This window comes from Pezoporus wallicus, unplaced genomic scaffold (genome assembly GCF_028554395.1).
Source record: "Pezoporus wallicus isolate ANWC-B61680 ecotype Strahan unplaced genomic scaffold, APGP_CSIRO_Pwel_v1 scaffold_6445, whole genome shotgun sequence".
In the NCBI taxonomy this organism is placed as follows: domain Eukaryota; kingdom Metazoa; phylum Chordata; class Aves; order Psittaciformes; family Psittacidae; genus Pezoporus; species Pezoporus wallicus.
This window is the reverse complement of record NW_026641753.1, coordinates 7,298,741-7,317,167: the sequence shown is the minus strand read 5'-3', so window position 1 is coordinate 7,317,167 and position 18,427 is coordinate 7,298,741. Positions and strand designations below refer to the sequence as shown.

General features: G+C 36.8%; 1 protein-coding gene across 2 annotated transcripts in view; it reads right to left on the bottom strand.

Annotated features, from left to right (window-relative positions):
* The window catches only part of DIAPH2 (diaphanous related formin 2), a 231,062-nt gene that overhangs the window by 148,476 nt on the left and 64,159 nt on the right, over positions 1 to 18,427 (bottom strand). For both annotated transcript variants that reach the window (XM_057425160.1, XM_057425159.1), the window contains exons 19-20: positions 5,648 to 5,749; positions 4,117 to 4,211 (exon numbers count right to left, since the gene is read on the bottom strand). In XM_057425160.1, the coding sequence (XP_057281143.1) occupies positions 4,117 to 4,211; positions 5,648 to 5,749 (197 nt within the window). The remainder of the gene's footprint in view (positions 1 to 4,116; positions 4,212 to 5,647; positions 5,750 to 18,427) is intronic.

Sequence of the window (18,427 nt, the reverse complement as noted above, 5' to 3'; positions counted from 1 at the left end):
TGCCAGGCTTGATAAAACAAGCATTAAGGTACAAGTTCGAGAAAGGCATCAGTCTGATTTGTCAAATTTGCAAGTGGTAGCTAACTTAATCCTCCAAGCTGAAAGCATCGAACATCACCCATCTTAATAAGGAAAACCAAAGATGACAAGCATCCTCATACAAAACAACCCTCTTGGGGAAATATCTTTACACTTACACCAAGGAGCTACTGAGTGTCTCAGTAAGTAGAGCTCAAAATACTTGACAGAAACAGGAACAGATTCACCTCAATGTCCTACTATTATTAAGCTGCAGCCTCATGTTTAAACCCAAGCATGTTTCCTTTCCTATTAACCCAAACCCACATCTCACTTACTTCTACTTCTAAAAGAAGAATCTGTAAGAAATTCTTGCCCGTTTGACTGTTTAATGCTGAAGATTAGAGACATGAATTAAGCAATGTATTTTTTTATACTTCTTTTCATTAGGCTAACTATTTAGCAAATACTGCAACCTAAAATTTCACAGTATTTATCAGAAATGTGTATTTCATTACACATTAAACATTATTTCTTCCATCAATGCAGAAATACAACTACCTAGTACTAAACCTGCCTTCTCTTTTTTATAGCTACATAACCAAAATCTGTAGCATGCCTGATCATTACTTTTTCCTCATCCATAACCCTAAATGGCCTACAGCTAACAGAGGAACTCATTTTACCCTGAGCTTCTAAGGAGACTTTGGCTCTATTAGCGGTGCAGCTCCATATATATACACATGGGCATATATGTATGTATATGTTTAAATATGTTTACTTTCATTAATTGTATTGAATAACTGAAAATGAAGCTAAATCATTCGGGGATCATATACTCAAATCTTTCTCAGTACTTTAGGAAACAGTTTCATAGTGTATTCATGATGATGTGAATTTAAAACAAAATAGGGTAAATAAAGGCTTACATATACATAGAAAGCAGAAATCTAAGGCTGACATTAAGAGGCTGAAACCATCACTCACTATCAAAACACCCTGAATTCTGCTAAACACGGTGTTTGACAACTGCATGTTTATAACAACTCACTTTCTCAAGGACAAACTAGGAATTGAGAATCCTTTCTTCCTGGATATTTTCTTCAAGGAGGCGTTTCAACCGTATACAGCCTTCTATGTACTCAAACTGATTAATCCAATTAATTTCAGTATGTACTACAATCAGTTTGAAAAGCAGCAAGAAATGAGGACTTGAGAAGCACAACTGAAAAAGCACCTTCCTATCTGTTCAATTACGCTCTGACCGTTTTGTTCTCATTGCTTTGATACTTGGAACAAAGCAGTTTCTCCATGAGCATTTCTATAAAGCACAGGTTTTGCTAAGCATGAAAGCAAGCAAGGCTTGCTTTGTAAAATCTTTCCAACCAGTAGTACTGAAAACTGTTAAACTGGCAAATTAGTTAATAACTCAGTTGGGAGATTAGAATGAAAACAAACCAGATTAGACTGAAAATGAAATAAATGATATAGCCCATTTACCCTAATGCATCTTTATGTGTAAGAACATCTTTAGGAACACCGAAGGAATCTCTTCTCTGGATTATCAACTCAATCTCTCCACTATTGGGAGCAACTCTGCCAGACCATTCCCTTCAGGAACAAACTAACCTCCAAAGCCTCAGGTTTTTGAAGATTATAGGCAGCTGAGTTTCTAGATAGTTGCATTCATGATGAATTCATATACATCTATTCTGGTGTTAACATAGCCTTTTAATTAGGCAACTTCTTTTTTCTCCCCAGTGTTTCAGCACATCACTCTTTTCCCCATCTAGTTCTAATGTAGCCCTATCCTCTCTCAGCTATTTATATTGCTAATCTAATCAAGTCAATCTTTCCTAGCGTCTTTCTGTAGACTGTTTCTCCATCCCTCAATCAACTTCAGTAATTCAGCTTCTCCATTTTAAACTAATTTTGAGAAACAAACTGAGTCCTTTAGATAAGGTCTTTGAGGTACATTATTCAAAAGCATAATTATCCTCTCTACAGGAAATACTTGACCTGAAACACCTTGCAATCACATTTGCCTTTTTTATGGTATGGGCTCTGGCTGGGATGAAGTTGATTTTCTTCATAGCAGCCAATACGGTGCTGTTTTGACTTGTGACCAAAACCATGTTGATAACACACTGATGTTTTAGCTACTACTGAACAGTTCTTGGGCAGCTGCAAGGTATTTGCTGTTTCTCATTCTGCAAGTAGGCCAGGGAGGGCAATCTGCACCCCCTCCACACTGGGAAGTAGGCCAGGGCAAGTGAGGTAAGGGCTTAGCTGCTCCACATGCAGCTACACCAGTGGTAGCTATACTTGTCCCATTGAGCACAGATTCACTATTACATCTCAATCATTTCCAGCTGATAAGCAACCATTACAAAATCAGCTTCCAGCATTTTAGAATTAGCATGCAAGACCTCATACTTCAGCAGAACATATTACATCCTATTGCTATTAATCTAGGTCTCAAGATGTCTCTACATTTGTTGCAGAAGTAACTATACCAATATGGAACTCTTCTGTGTTTGAGGTATTCAAGGTAGGTTTTTTCTTCCTGCTGAGTTTTTTACTTTGCTCATCCTGTAGGCTTCTCAATCAAATGTTCTGATTTCCCTGATCAATAAACATGAATTTAGGACTTTTCATTTTCAAATACTACCTATCACGGGCAGAAGCTTTTTCTAAGAAGACGTACTCAGTGCAAACAGATGATATTTTTAGCAATGCAGATTAGAAATGCAAATCAATTTCATGCTGACATGGCCTGAAGCAGGACACCATAGTGAAACACATCAAATAAAGTCAACTGGAAACTGTTTCCCATCAAATGGGAACTTCCAAAAGCATTAAAGCATAGCAATTAAAACAAACAAACAAAAAAAATATATCAAGGATTTCCCAAATGAAATATCAATGAGAATATAATATGGATTTCTAAACACATTAGTTTAGGTACTATAAATCTTAGAATATGACACAATAACAAAATATAACAGGATGTCTTGCTGTTGAGTGCAGTAGTTTGAAATATGAGACAACAGCAGCTCTTCTTTTACAGCCTCAAAAGAAACAAACTCCAGACTTGGAGGAGGGCCTTAGTGACACAAGAAAAACTGCAGGCAAAGGACAAGCAAATTTAATTTCATAAATAGAATTCCATTTACACCACACATTGGGCAACACAGTAATTTTATTGAACATTCATGTTGAAATTTGAAGAAGCTATACTCTTCTTAACTGTGGCAACTTTAGTCCAGTGTCCCTGGAACAACCACTTTGCAGGTCCAAAAAATGAGGAAGAAATGAATTTAGAAAGCCTTGAAGGGAATGCGAGAGGGGTGCAGGCGACAAAGAAGGAGGACAGGATAAATTAAGGACCAGTATGTTAGCTAGAACCTGAATCTGCATGATAATAAAATAAACCAGTTTAACATCAGTACCATTGGTGTGCTACATCTGCATATCATTTGTAGGTTTACATGTTTATCGTGCACTCTGTCACTCCTCAGAGATCATGAGGGGCAATGTATGCAATTGCTGTCCTCCTACTGTGAGGAAGTCAGAGAAGGATGTAAAGAAGCTATATTCCATACTTTCTTCTCTCCAGCTGAGAAATTTTGGGATCAAAATAAGACTAAACCAGCTTGAGCACAGGTTTGATTTAGAGACTTTTTTTGGGCTATAGCAGTATCTTAAAACATTCAGATAGTTTCATCTGTCACTAGTGACAAGCAGAGTTGTTCCCACAAGAAGCCTGCTGAAACTTCATCATCCACCAGCCTACACCTGGAAAATGCTCGTCTTTGACACTGATAAACTACAATTAACAGATATAAGCTCCATAAACCAAGAGATTCAAAAGTACCTTTGTTAATGGTGTCTTTTAAATATAGCCACTGTTACATACGATCCTATTCAAAAGTAGAAGTGAAATAAACAACACAGTCAACACAACTGCTGCACTTGTGGCTGATATCCAGCACAACCTACACTAACCTTACACTTGAATACTTACGCTTTTACAATATTTTACATGGAGAACAAGCTATGAACAATATGAACAAAACCAGAGCAATTTTCACATACCTGAATCAAGGATTCACTCAGTTTCTCTTCATCAACCTCCAAGATAATATTTTTTATTTCTTCATAAGGCAAACGGAAAGAACCCAAAAATATTGCTGAAATTCAATAATAAATCATTAGGATCAAAAAGGCCAGAAAAGTTTATATAAGAAGGAAAACTTAACTTATAGAAACCAAAAATTCCTACCTTGATCCAAATAAAGGGATTCACTATTAATAAGTTTTCTGTATAAAACAAGTGCTAGATGGGACTATTTATTGCAGTTCGACTTCCAATGAATTTCATTCCTAAGAAATGAAACTATGACAACACTTAACTGTTCAATCAGCCTCCCTTGCTCCCTGGAGTGTTACTTATCTCTAGCAATAAAGTCCTATTTTCATGAATGGCAACATCTGCATCACTACTTAAACAGACTTATTCAGCCACTTGAAGACCTTATCAAATATTTCTTTGTTTCATAACCCTGTATGAATAGCTGTACTGCATTTACAATTGGCTGAGTGATATTTATATGACATTCTAGAGAGAGAATCAAAAGAATAATGAAGAGCAGGGCAAAGGAATAAAGAAATTATCCTAACTGCCACTTTTTAGGATAACTAAATTTATACAAGAGGCAATGTATATACACTTCAAAGATGGAGTTCTCAAAGCAATTTCATCTCAGGATATTATAACATCTCAACATCCAATAAATACGAAGTATTCCTAACACAGATGCATATACATACCATTGCAATAAAATGCTGTATATATTCAATCCACCTACTGTGGCTGATTTCCCTGCATCCACATTTTCAAAACTTGAAGTTTCATATCACTTGTGTCATTGTTAATTTTCTGCTTAAAAAAACGTGCTCACGGATGTGATGATAAACAATGCACAGATTTGGTTTTTACACACTTCATTTGCCACGGGCATAGTTGGACTAGTGACATTTTATGGTATTTTTAATTCAAATAAATGAATGTACTACTCCTGATGATTGATTTCCCTCCATAATTAAAGAGAGAATCAGAACATTAAAACAAAGAGGTAAGGCTGTTTTCCTTACTGTTTCTGGTAGCAGTATCTGCACCCAACTTAACCTCTTTTGGAATATTTTTCTCTTTAAAAATACAACCCTCATAAAGCTCCATATCTCCATTGCTTTAACCAGAAAGAACACTTTGGAATGGCCTCTCAACCCCAGCCCACAAACCCTATAAACATCTAGCCTTCTCTGAACCAATGATAATCCTTTAGTTATACTTCCAGTCTAAAGCAATTAATGAAAGAATCGATATTTTGTTACAAAACCATATAGTTCATTAACATTAACATAACACAGAAAACTGATGTAAATACACTATTATATAGCTATATAGTGAACTGAAATCCTATGTATGTGAAACATGTGAGCCAAAGCTTCATGTTCATGAGCCAGTGTTTAGAAAAGGCATATTGTACATGTAAATTAAAAAGACCATTTAGAACCTGTCTGTGTACATGTCAGATAGCCACCTAATGCATTTCACATCACTTACATAAATTTTGTGCGCTTTTTGAATCCAAAATCCTTAATTCTTTAATCTTTTTCTTTGACTGAACTGTTTTCTTTTCTTCTGATTCTTCTACTGGCTTTTTAGCTGAAAAAAAAATAAAATGTATTTATTAAATTCTGATTCATTATTACAGCTGTTCAATCTTAACAGACTAATAGCAACTCAGCTAGAAAGCCATAATAACGCATCTATTAGCATCAGTTCAAGGCAAAATGAATGCACTGCCTCAACGTACTGTAAAATATCCACAGAAACAAAGCACAGAGACAAAATTAGTAGGAACATGAAATGAAAATGTTAATATGACAATGACCAATTTTCCCCAAGCGCTACCAAATTACATTCATATATTTTAACCCACTGAATTTGTTTTCTGCAGCTCCAGTTTATTCTAAGCACTGTGAAAACGACAGCGACTTGGTGTTACCTCAAAGCACGTGAGTGCCCTCTGTTGAAACAGAAATAACTCTAATACCATTTGCAATTCTTCATCCACAACCAATACATGAATCATTCGAGATTTATCACACTACACAAAGGTAGGCTTTTACTATTTATTTATGTTGTCACTGGTAAAAAGGAAAACCAAATGAGAAAATATCATACAATTTAAATTATTTTTAATTAGCAAGGATTGCTAGCCTTACATTCAGTGCTTAAAATTAAATATAATGTGGTATTGAGAGATTTAAAATATGCTGATTTTTTGCATAATTTAACATATTTAATTTTCACTGAATTTTCTTAAGTATTAATTAAGTAAATGCATTAAGAAGGATTTATTTCCTTTTAAATATCATCACATATTTGGCACTGAAGGAATAGAATCCTTATGCTTAACGTGAAACTTAATGAATATTTCAAGTCATTCAAAAGTAACTGAAAAACTTCAAAGTCAAGTTAAGAGCAAGTTTTAAATATGCCTTTCTCTTCTGAGATTTGGTTTTTGCTGTACTGGTTTCATCAGGATGGGTTTCATTACAAGTATCTCCTAAGAAGAGATATTAATATTTAGTGTGAAGAATAACACCAAAACTGCAGTTTCAATTTCTCTATTAAAAAAAAAAACAGAACAAAGAAAGCAGTTATTTTTCTCCTTTACACATCACCACTAGGAAAACAAGTGGCATAAAATAATTCTACTGGGCTTATATCACTTGAATAATTAGTTTACCTGGGGCATTTTTATGCCGGCATTAATTAAGATAGGACAAGATCATTCCCTCATCCCCAGCTATCTCTAAAAAGCCTTAAACTGAAAAAGCTGAGCAGAAGAGACGGCCCAACAACAATGCAACACTTGTTCTCCCCTTAGCCTGCCATTATTCTCCAAGCATAGGTACATATGACCAGCTTCCTTGTAAAAGGAGAGCTACACATCAACTTGTTAATAACCAGGTAATACTCTATAGTCCCACCAGTGCTGACCTTTTAACCACCATGAACTACTGTTTAAAATCCTGAAGTGACACTCCATGAAGTAATCACACCCTTATCACTAATTGTTCTCTATTAAACAAGGAAATAAAACCAGGTGCTCAACAAAACAAATGAGAAAACACCCCAGAGTTAAAAATTAGTTGTCCCATGAGAAGGCAATAAACATTATGAGTTCTGGTATATGAACAGAAGTCAGTGAAGAGCCTAGGTTTGTGACTGGTGAGAGAAATGATTCAAGATGAGTGACCCATTCCAAACATGTTCCATTTAACAATTAAACTCTCTGGATTTCCGTATGTGATTGGGTCTTTAAAGACAGACAAGAGCCTAACTCAAATTATGCATTAAGCTACTCAGCCACTGCAGCATCAAGAGACGAAAAGAGGTTTGGCTGGTTTTAAACTGAAGGTGGTGGTGGGGGGAATCAGTTTTTAAGCAAAGTATTTTATACAAAGAGATAAACACAGGATGGGCTGAGTCAGGATTCAGGATGGTAACTCTGCAAGTACAGGGCAAACCACCGGTTTTCATTATTGTCCCTCCTCACCAGCTTCCCAATTGCACTCCTCTAGTGGCTGTGAAACTAGTAACCACATTTGGAACGCAAAAGACCAAACAGTCAAAGGTTTTGTAACAAACTTTGGCTACTCTTACCTGCTTAACCATCATTGATAAATCCTACATTTCATAAATATTTAACGCCTCAATTAGATTAAAACTTTTCCATTTGGAAAAGACCAGAGAAGATGTTTTTTTTCCAAAGGCTTTCATCTTTTCAAGCATGAGACTTCAGAGACTTTAAGTTAGCCAATTCACAAAAGCCATGGAGAAATACTAGAATCAGATGCTTATGTGACTGCAGAGCCCCAACATAACGCCGTTAACATCTTCCCAAACTAAGACTCAGAGGCAAGAGACATTACATTACTAGTATTTCTGCAACACAGTTTGACCCATGCTGGAGATAACATTACACATTACAGAGTGATGCTATCGAAAGTGATGCTCTTCCATCTTCTTCATCTGATCACAAGAGTCCATTCCAGCAGTGACTCAACTGTGACAGGACCATGGCTTATAGAATTTTAAAAACCAAACAAAAAAAACACTTGACACATGTTAGTAATAACATGCTATTGCTGACCAACATCCCAACCCTTTTCAGGTTCTCCCTTCACAAGGGCCTATTTAAAACTGACACATGCTTTTTGGTTTACTGTTACAGAACCACAGAGAGAGAGATGAAGAAAGGATTTCACAGCAGTCAACATCGAGTAGCTCAAAAAAGCAAGACACACACAGAGAGAAATTATCAACCTGGAAGCTAAAGGATCTGTATTAATTGGAGTTTAGTGCTGTGATTTTTATTATTATTAGCCTTTTCTTTCAGAACGCAATGACCTTTTTCCCATCTTAAATGTGTCTTGATCCAAAGTCAGCCTTCTAAAAACATGTTTCACCTGTTTCACTTCCCAGAACATACTCACTAACCAAGTTTGTCTCAGCCCTCCACTGCATTAACAGCCCTGGAACAACGGCAGAACCCTCCCACAGTGGTTAAGCCTGTCCAGGTACTGCAGCAAGCCACTCTTTGCCAGAGCGACGAATACCACCTTTACAAATTCTGAGTAACAGAAAGCCAAGTATTTTCTCATCATGTGAAAGAAGCATGTGTACCAACAAAGTTCAGACTCGAAAGGTCCCATCAGGTTGTCTCCTGTATTTCAGATCACCTCAATCGCTGTCTGTGACAGACAATGCTAATGCATGTCTGTTGTGCTGATGCAAAGCATTTTTAAATCCTCTACCCTACATCCCTGTTTTTCTTCCTGAAAGCTAATCCCGTTTCACAGAACTGCATGTAGATTGAAACGTGGACTTATCTGAAATACATATATACACAGACATATACACACAAATAGGCAGACCCGTGGGAGGGGGACTTTTGTTCTGAAGAAATGAAGAAAAGTATACTCTTGATTGTTTAAAACTATTTCCCCGTTCAGTTGGGAAGAAGAAAGAAGCAAGCGCTTAAAACCGCAAACAATCAGCTGTCACTGAAGTGACAAAATACCCACTAATGCATAATTACCTCACACCCGCTAAACACATAGAATGTTGTTTTGGCTGGAGTTACTTTTCTTTACCATTTACCTCAAGCAGACATGAAAGGGAAAGGGAAAGAGAGCCAATATTCTAAAGCAGAAGGGGGAAAAGTAGTTTTAGCACACACAGATGTCTCTTCGAGAACCAGAAAATGCAGATCTAAACACCAGCAACACATAACCTACTTTTTCCCTTTTCCTATTTTAAACTTAGTTTCGAGTTCTATTTTGTTAGTAACAACATATTTGTTTATCAGTGTTGGAGGAAAAAAGCTGATGCAACATGTTGCAAGAAATTGTTTTCTGTTCATCTTCCATTATGCAACGCATGTGCAGCTCAAGTGTGCACCTTCAGTGATACCTTCAGCTGGGAACTAATTTAATCCCATAGAAAGTGCTCTGCTTGAAACCCATTTAGGGTCCAAATTAAAACTGGCAGCACTGAACAAAATGTTATGTAAGTTTAAGATACATTAAACAAGACTAATGGTAATCATGGCAAAGAACGTGCACAAACATGTTGAAATACTTGAGAGACATAATTAAGAAAAGATTTCTACCACCAGTACTTTTGCAGCAAAAAAAGGAAGCATTGAAAATTACCATTCTATACCTGGTCATTAATTTAGCTACTGAATGGCATTAGAAGTTATCTTGCCACATTTTAGAGATGCATACAATTTTATTCCATTGGAGTTGTTAACGTATTTTACTCTGAGCTAAAAAGTCCACTTCATATTAAATTCCTTTCTTTTTTAAATAAGCAGTGAATAATTTTAATGAAGAATTAGTAGTAGAAGGTGCCAGTCATGAATATGATGAAGATGAAAATTAAAGGAGATAAAACAGAGTACACAGAATTACAATGTGGAGAAAGCAGAGACTGAGGTGAACTTCAGCCTACCCGAACTTGAGCCTTAATCTCCAATTTCTATCAAGTCTGTACTCACAAGGAATACATACCTCATATTGTGCTAGGAAAAAAAAATGAGTAATTTCATCTTATTTCCACCTAGCTAGTGGCTTACAAATCGCATCTACAAGTATTTGGCAACAAAAGTAAATATACAAAGGAAATTAATTGCTTTATTATTCTCTTTACCTGAAACAAGACCTATGGCTAGTATAGGAGGAAAAAAGCTGTGGGATCTCATATTTATTCCCAATGCCACCTGAGCCACTTTTCTGTTCACCTAAAATCACTCGGTTATCAACTCCTGCAGTAAAACCAATTAAGCACTCCTGCTGTCATTCTGTCCTTTCTGCAGGCAGAAGAGCTAAATACCTGGCACTGCACTGAAAAAGAAAAGAGAGGATTCTGTTCCGAAGCAAGTGATTGAGCTGGAAGTGGATCTTAGTTTGAGTCCTCGAGATAAAAAAATAGCACTGACAGGGGAAAAACCATGGAACCTCTTGCATGCTTTTTGCCTAATTAATGTAATCAAGCCAAAGGAAGTGACATCAACATAACAGATGATGCTCTGTGGAAGAAATAAAAAGCCCTAACTTTGTTTTACAAATTAGTTTTGTCCGAAAATAGCAGGGGATCTATAATCCTATTATCTTTTTCCATAATACAATTGATGGTTATTACAGTTGACCACCACAATTAATGACTACATGAAATATTTCTTGTTCTTTCAAAATTGCCCCAAAATAGTTGTAACTCGTCTAATTTTCAAGTGCAGTTTAAAAAGCGGCATCAGGAACTTGTGCAGTGAAGTTGTACGGTTAAAGTGTACTTAATTAGGCACTCCAGATTGCAGTTCTTTCAGTTTTCCACCAACAGCCTGAAATCAAGTAGATGTCTGAGCCACAAATAGCCTACTTGAAAAAATAAGTAAATAGAAAGCAACCAAAAAACCCACAAACAAACCAGGCAAGTGATTTTGCCCCTTCCTATTTACCCTGCTAAAGACCAATGCAAAAGAAGTTGCTTTTGCTGAAAGACAGTAAGAAAACATTAACAATTCATGGCATACAAATGTCACAGAAATATATGCAAGTACTCCTTCTGAACATCAGAAATCAAACAGCAGCAAGCGCACAGTGATTAAACTGGAAATATCCTCAACGGGCCTACTTAGCTGTGTTGTACGATGTGCTGTAAGAAGCTGGAATAAAAGCTAGTTACCTTTTCCATGAACTTTTCTCTGACATTCCCTCCATGAATATTTATATGGAAGAAAGCCTCAAGGTTGTCCACCCCATTTCTGCCTTTGCCACTACTTCAATTTGTGATACTCAACATGGGCACGCTAAGTTTTGTTCCAAAGAGATGCTTAACCTTGGCAAGTTACGCTCAGCACCAAGACATTACGTATCCTTCCTGCCCATGTATTAGAGCTTGACTAATGACTGAAGAGACCAGTCAACACATTTCAGATGCAATATGTGAAGTTACGTGTGTCAGAGAAGACATTTGCCTATAATAATAAAATGCTGCCTATAATAATATTTCTAATTTCCCAGTTATTTTTCCCCTGATGCCAAGCCGTCATCACAACAGAGCAGTGAGATAAAATAGCTAGAATTCTTTTCCAGGCACTCACATGCCTGTTATCCAGGCAACTTTCAAAAGCAAAAGTACCAAGACTCAGACAAAAAAACTCCAAACCTCCAAGTTAAACAAAATGTCAAAAAACCAATATAATACTTTATTTTCTGATAAACTCATTTTCTGTTATTAGTATGACAAGTCTAGTAAATAAGTCTTTTAAATGAATACTTCAGCTCCTCTTCCTCTTGATTAGGCTTGTAAACGGCACATCTTTGCCATTAAAGGCACTTAACATGAATCAAATGTCCAGAAGAATTTTGAAATAATGAAGCTTAAAAAAAAAAGATCGCAAGACCCAGAAATTCCTTTATACAGTCAAGCTAAGTAGATATTGGTGTTAAATTGATTTCTTTTCCTCTTTCACTGCGATATTTGATATCTAAAGCTCCTGACTAAATATTTAAACACTAAGTAAAACACACATCTCAAATGCACATTCCTGTACTCTCTCCCTTTTTGAAGTACTTCTCCACCATCAAGGTTTTAAACAAACATGCTTGAAAAATTGCTTCACTTGCACATATCTAAATTCCTAAACCCTCAATTTGTTTAGCAGCTTTAAGACATATTGTAGTCTCTTATGTTTAATGTGGCACATCCTGGTTATACGCTGTGACCTACACAGTGAAATACAGTTTTACATTTCTATTGACCTCATACTTGAGAAATTTGATTTAATGTTTAGCAAAAAGAATTATATTCTCCAGCTAATTTAAAGAATTTATTGGTAGTTATTGTTATATATTGAACTCAAAGGGATGCTTTCATAAGCATCATGCCCAGAGCATAACTTCACAGGGGAAAAGGAGATTAGTAAAAAGAATTGGCAAATTATCTGTCTTAATAGATTCCATCAATTTCCATGAGCAGTAAGCAGTACCCTGTAAAACAGACTGGTAACCACAGCTTTGAGAGTTGGTAACTACAAGTAGCAACTTCTATGCTTACTTAGAAAACTTCAAGAAATTATTTTTCCATTAACAAATGTTTGATATTGTGGCCTTGTGGTGGACAGTACCAAACGACTCTCATTTGTTGCCTCTAATCTGTCACAAGCATACCTTTCAACCTCACCAGATGTGGGCACAAATATTTTTGCTACATGTCAGTCAAGAATAGAGTCTATCACAACCTTGGATCAAAATTACTTCTGGTTTTAACCAGACACATTAGCGCGTAGTAACTCATTTGGAACAGGAGCTGCCACACCACATGTCACAGGGAAAATGTATTGCGTCTTTCCACATCGCAATCATTCTGACTAATGATCGTTCTAATGAAGGTCATCCCAATAGGTTCAATACACTGTGACAGTGAAACGTTTCGGGCATACTGATGTAACTCTCTAAAAACATGACGATTCTGTATCCATTTGGGATAAGCAAACCATAATGTCACACCCCCCCCCCCCCCCCTTCCCCCGGCAACTGTAGTAGATCTGCTCATACTTATTGGATAACGGCCACCATTCAGTGAGGTATTACTGTGTGGTTTGTGTTCTGTGCAATTTTAGTCTTCCCCTCTGTGCTCTTTGAAAACACAGAGAAAGCAAATATAAATTAGTTATTAATGGGACTTGCAATGGCAGAAAAAGGAGGCAACAAACCAGGAAGATGTGGTCCTGCAAGTAGCAGGATTGAATCACTGGAAAAGTAAACACTGGTTTGAAATACAAATATCAATGCCACAGGTTATGAATGCTACAAGAGCCTAAGTTCACTGAAAACAAAACACAATAAAGACTTTACTATGCATAAAATTTGACCTCTGACTTAGAAAATAACCTGTTGGAATATAGGAAGCATCACTATTTAGTTTATTCTATGTACAGAAAGAGACAGACATTTAATGTATTTTAGTTAACAAACATATTTACCTAAGCATCTGCTCTGTTACCTGCTGAAGAGAAAATACCATGCTCACCAGCTGAAGACAACCAGGTATGGCTGTGTATGTTACCGATACCTTCTAATAGATTTACCTTTAAAAAGCTTTCTTAAGAACCCATGTACCTCAAAGTGTGTTGAAAACACCCAGGTGCTTCCCGAATACATGTACAATGATTATCTGTCTTCATGAGGTGAAAGATAAATTACTTCCACACTACAGGATTAGCCTCATGGGACCTACCAAGGTACTAAATTAAGCCACTTGCATTGTAACGGAGTAAAAATAGCCCAGAAACACAAGCTACCAGTCTCACCTTCACCAGCATAATCAGGTTTCAGTATCGAACTCAGCACATTTTAAGTGTATATGCATACAGAATCCACAGTATATTCTAAATTTAGCAGATGTAACCTATGTTTTGCTGACCTTTATATTACCAACATAAGCAAAATTGGCCTAAGATGATTCATTAAGGTGGCAGCTTCCCACTGCTAATAATCCAAATGTCTTAAACGCAGGAACAAAAGAACATCAAACTGAAAGCCTCAAAACTTATTCCAGTCATACTATCCTTCAGAATATGCTATTTAGGGGTAATTCCACAATGAAAATCAGCCACTTTACCATGTGGACGCCATGCTTTCAGAAAGCATTTAAGCCATAAATTTCTTATTCAGCTGTCTCTTGAAGCTAAGAAATTATTCTGTAATATTATTCTTAAATAATTATGTTCCTACTTACAGAATGGAAAAACAAATGATGTTTCTCTTAGAAAGATGATGTAAAGAATTTTCAGTTTTTTGCAGCCGAACAAGACACACAACACTTGCACAATACGCAACACTGTAATTTCAACTTTACATCCTTAAGAGATCATTAACAAGTAATGCAATAACTCAACAAAATTACCAGCTTTTTATCTGTGTTAATGCCTATGTACCTAGTATTTTCAGTATCTCTAGGAATTCATAAACCTAACAGCATGACGGTTAACTCTTAATCCTTGAGACAGCTTTTTAATATATCTTTCTCTAAAGAACCTTCACTCATTTAGGTAACAGATCTATCCTTCCTTTGTGTATAGATGGCAGAACTTTGTGCAATGGCAGATATTCTGTTCAAAGCATCTCCTACTAACATTACAGCTGGAATAACTATCAATCATATGAAAGCTGCAATCTCGAAAGCGTACCTTGTCTGTAACCAAGGAAGAAATAACAGTTTTGCACATGAAACCGAGAGGCATGGAGAAGGGAGCACTTTTTGTAATTACATCATCACTGCAGGTCAGCACAATATGAACCAGCACAGACACCCGTTTCCTCAGACCACATTTTCTCCATTTGCAGTTTTACAGAAAAAAAACCACAATGCATGTCATGGAAATTTGAGAGAAAGTACATTTAGGAAGTCATGTGGTATGTGCTAGCTATGATTCTGCTGAAAGATGGAGGGAACATCTCTTTAATACAGACTTAAAAGAATTACTTTACAAGTAAGAGCATAAATTTTGCTTGTAACTCCATTTGTGTGCTCAGTAGGGTATTATTTATTTAAACAGGTACACTGTTATTCCTGCAACACTGCTGGAAGCTTTCACGATATTAAAATATAGGTGGATAGCGTACTTAATTGTGAGCACAAACTTTCCTGCTACGTGGTTGATCTGCTTTCCATCCTTTCCTCCAAACTTTTTCTTCCCTCTGACCTTCACCTGGGTCACAAAATCACAGCCAACTCCATGGCTTTACTGCAGGTGAACCTACCTTTCAATGCTCAGCTTTCCAGCAGGGACTAGATTTGGAGCTTCCTTTACCAATATTAAGAAAGCTTCCAAAAAACACAGCTAGCAATAATAGATCAGAAAGAAAGAGACATTGTTTTAAAACCATCCTGCATAGAATTATAGAACACTGACCTAGAAGTGACAAGAGATTGACCTCCAACTCATTATCAGTGTATTTTATGTACATATAGAGACAAATCCTTACACATGAAAGATAAGACACCCTTTAGGAAAATTTCCACAACAGATAATCTTAACAGCTCATTTAACAAAAAATTACTGTAAAATCCATGGAATGGGCTATTTAATCATGCTCTGAGTAACTAGCTTCAGATTTAATAGCTCTTTCTACTATCTTACTTGGATTCCCTTGTAAAAAATTACTTAAAATACTTGAAGAAGAGTCTCTTCTGAGGGTTATTTCTTTCTCATTTGACATTAGTGAAAGCATTCTTTTCAACCTAATCTTTTTACCTATTCATACAGCATGTGCTTTATTCCAGGAATACAGATTTTTGTTTAAACACAAATAAAACCCGCACCTTTGTTCAGTTCAACTCATTCTTTTTTTTCAGTTCTACTTCTGAATTTCTTTTTCATTGAATTAATGGAAAAATACTCTCCACAAAAGCATTATAGATCAAGACTACTTCATGAATGTATTCATATTTCATGCTAATTAGTCTTTGTATACAATGCCTTTCCCTGGTGCGCCTAGTACATGTGTCTCTGTCCTGAAGTCCTCGTTAAATGTGCTATGGCTTATTTGAGCACTGCATCACCGAGACCCAAATAGACAGTTCAGAATACAAAACTGCCTTTCTTCTGCTGCTGTATTTTATAAATCTGCTGCAAACAAAAGTTAAAAAAAAAAACAACAAGGTACAGAATGTACTAACTACAAAAAGAGTTATCATACAAGAGGCTGGAATTCCAAACTTGTTGAATAGATGTATGTGGGTAACCCATTTGTCTGTGCATGACAAGCAGTGTTCCTTATTGTTTTCTAATGGGAACCTCTGAGACATCAAATATGTATGTAAAAAACACTGCATGCCTTTGAGAGTCTACCTCCCCCTGATATTTCTCCAGAGTAAAACTGACTCTGCCATCTTTCCTCTAAAAGTGTTTCAATGCTGAGAACTAGGGTCTAACAAATTGTCCTGGGTTCAGCAGTAGCAGTCATGTTTCTCCTCCTTGGTAGCTGGTGCAGTGCAGTGTTTTGACTTTCGGCTCGGGAACAGAGCTGATAACAAGGATGTTTTGGTTTGGCCAAGGACTTTGTGAGCCTCATGCTCTGCCAGGGAGGAGGGGAAGCCAGGAGGAAGCAGAGACAGGACACCTGACCCAAACTGACCAAAGAGTTTTTCCATACCACAGCACGTCATGCCCAGGATGTAACTGGGAGTGAGCCGGAAGGGCTGGGAGACTGCAGGGTTGGAGGAGGTATCGGTCGGAGCTTGGTCAGGCTTGGGGGGCAAGTTATTGGTCAGCGGGTGGTGAGGTGTTGTATTCTGTTCCCTTGTTATTTCCTTTATCATTATTATCATTGGTGGTAGCAGTAGTGATTTGTGTTATACCTTAGTTACTAAACTGTTCTTATCTCAACCCGTGGGAGTTGCATTCTTTTGATTCTCCTCTCCGTCCCTCCGAGAGCAGGGGGAGGGCAAGAAAGGGGGGGAAGTGAGCGAACGAATTACCTGACTGGGTTTAAACCACGACACAAATACACACGTGTGAATTCTGCAAGCTACCACCTAAAATGTAAGGCATTATAATTAAGACAGCTCAGTCACAACACTGTTGAAAACATCTACAAGAGACCTTTTAAGACAATACTTAGCTGCTCTCACTCCAATGTCTTGTTCCAAGCCTTTAACACAAAACATTTATGTACGAGCTCACCACCAACCAAACTTTCTGAAAATCTTAGAATTTCCAAAATCAGCATTTTATGAATGAAATTAAGAGGTTCATTCATTTATTACATTTTTGGAATTATCAGTAGTTCCCAAAGTTTACTGAAGGAATATCAACACACACCTAACATTACCTGAGCAACAAAACCACCGTACTTAAGTGGGAAAAGCTATGATTGCAAAACTGTCCTACTTCAGAGGAAACGGAAACAACCTTCCGTAAACTCTACTACCCAAGTTTTTTGACAAAATTAGTAGTTAAAACATGTAGTAAAGCTGAGTATCAGGGGCTTCTTTATTCATACTCTTCAGAAACACCTCCAGTTCCACAGATTTCTTAACCCAACAACGGCCTTGGCAAAAGCATATACACACGTGGCTTCCTCTACAATCTCAGTTGCATGCCTAGCACTAAAAAAAGGCAGATACTCCATGTCTCTCTACAGAAGCAACAGAGTCACAAAGTACCTAGCAGGGTTTCCTATTTTGAACCCTCACTCCTCAAGTCTCCAGTGGGAAGGCTAACTTACCCTACTGAAACTTCAAAAGGGTTAACCAGTGCTAATTACACTAGAACTGAAGGAATCACCTCCACAACAGGGCATTTGACCTGAATTCAGAATACATACAATGCTGACTCTGAAAATGAACTTGATTTCTATAGGATTGTGTGGAATACATTATGATATACTTCAAAGCAATCAATGAATAAAGCTAGCAACTTTCAAATATCCCAGACCTCAAACTATTTCCCATCTGTCGCAATCTGAATATAATTTAATTCGTATAGACTACTTGCATTTGGTTTTCTGAAGCTGCAATCATTAATTCTTTAAGTAATTCTAACCAAGATTGTATCCAAACTATTTAATCCAAACCCCTCTGATACAACAATGCTCTAAAGAATGCTAACTTTAACTACTGCACACATAAAGAAAGCAAGCTCCAGCATAACAGATATGAGACCTAGCAAAACTGCATCTGTCTGACCTGTCCCTCATTAATTTTTTCCCCTTATGAATGTACCACAAACCTTTTAAAAGCACAGTCTTAAAACTCTAT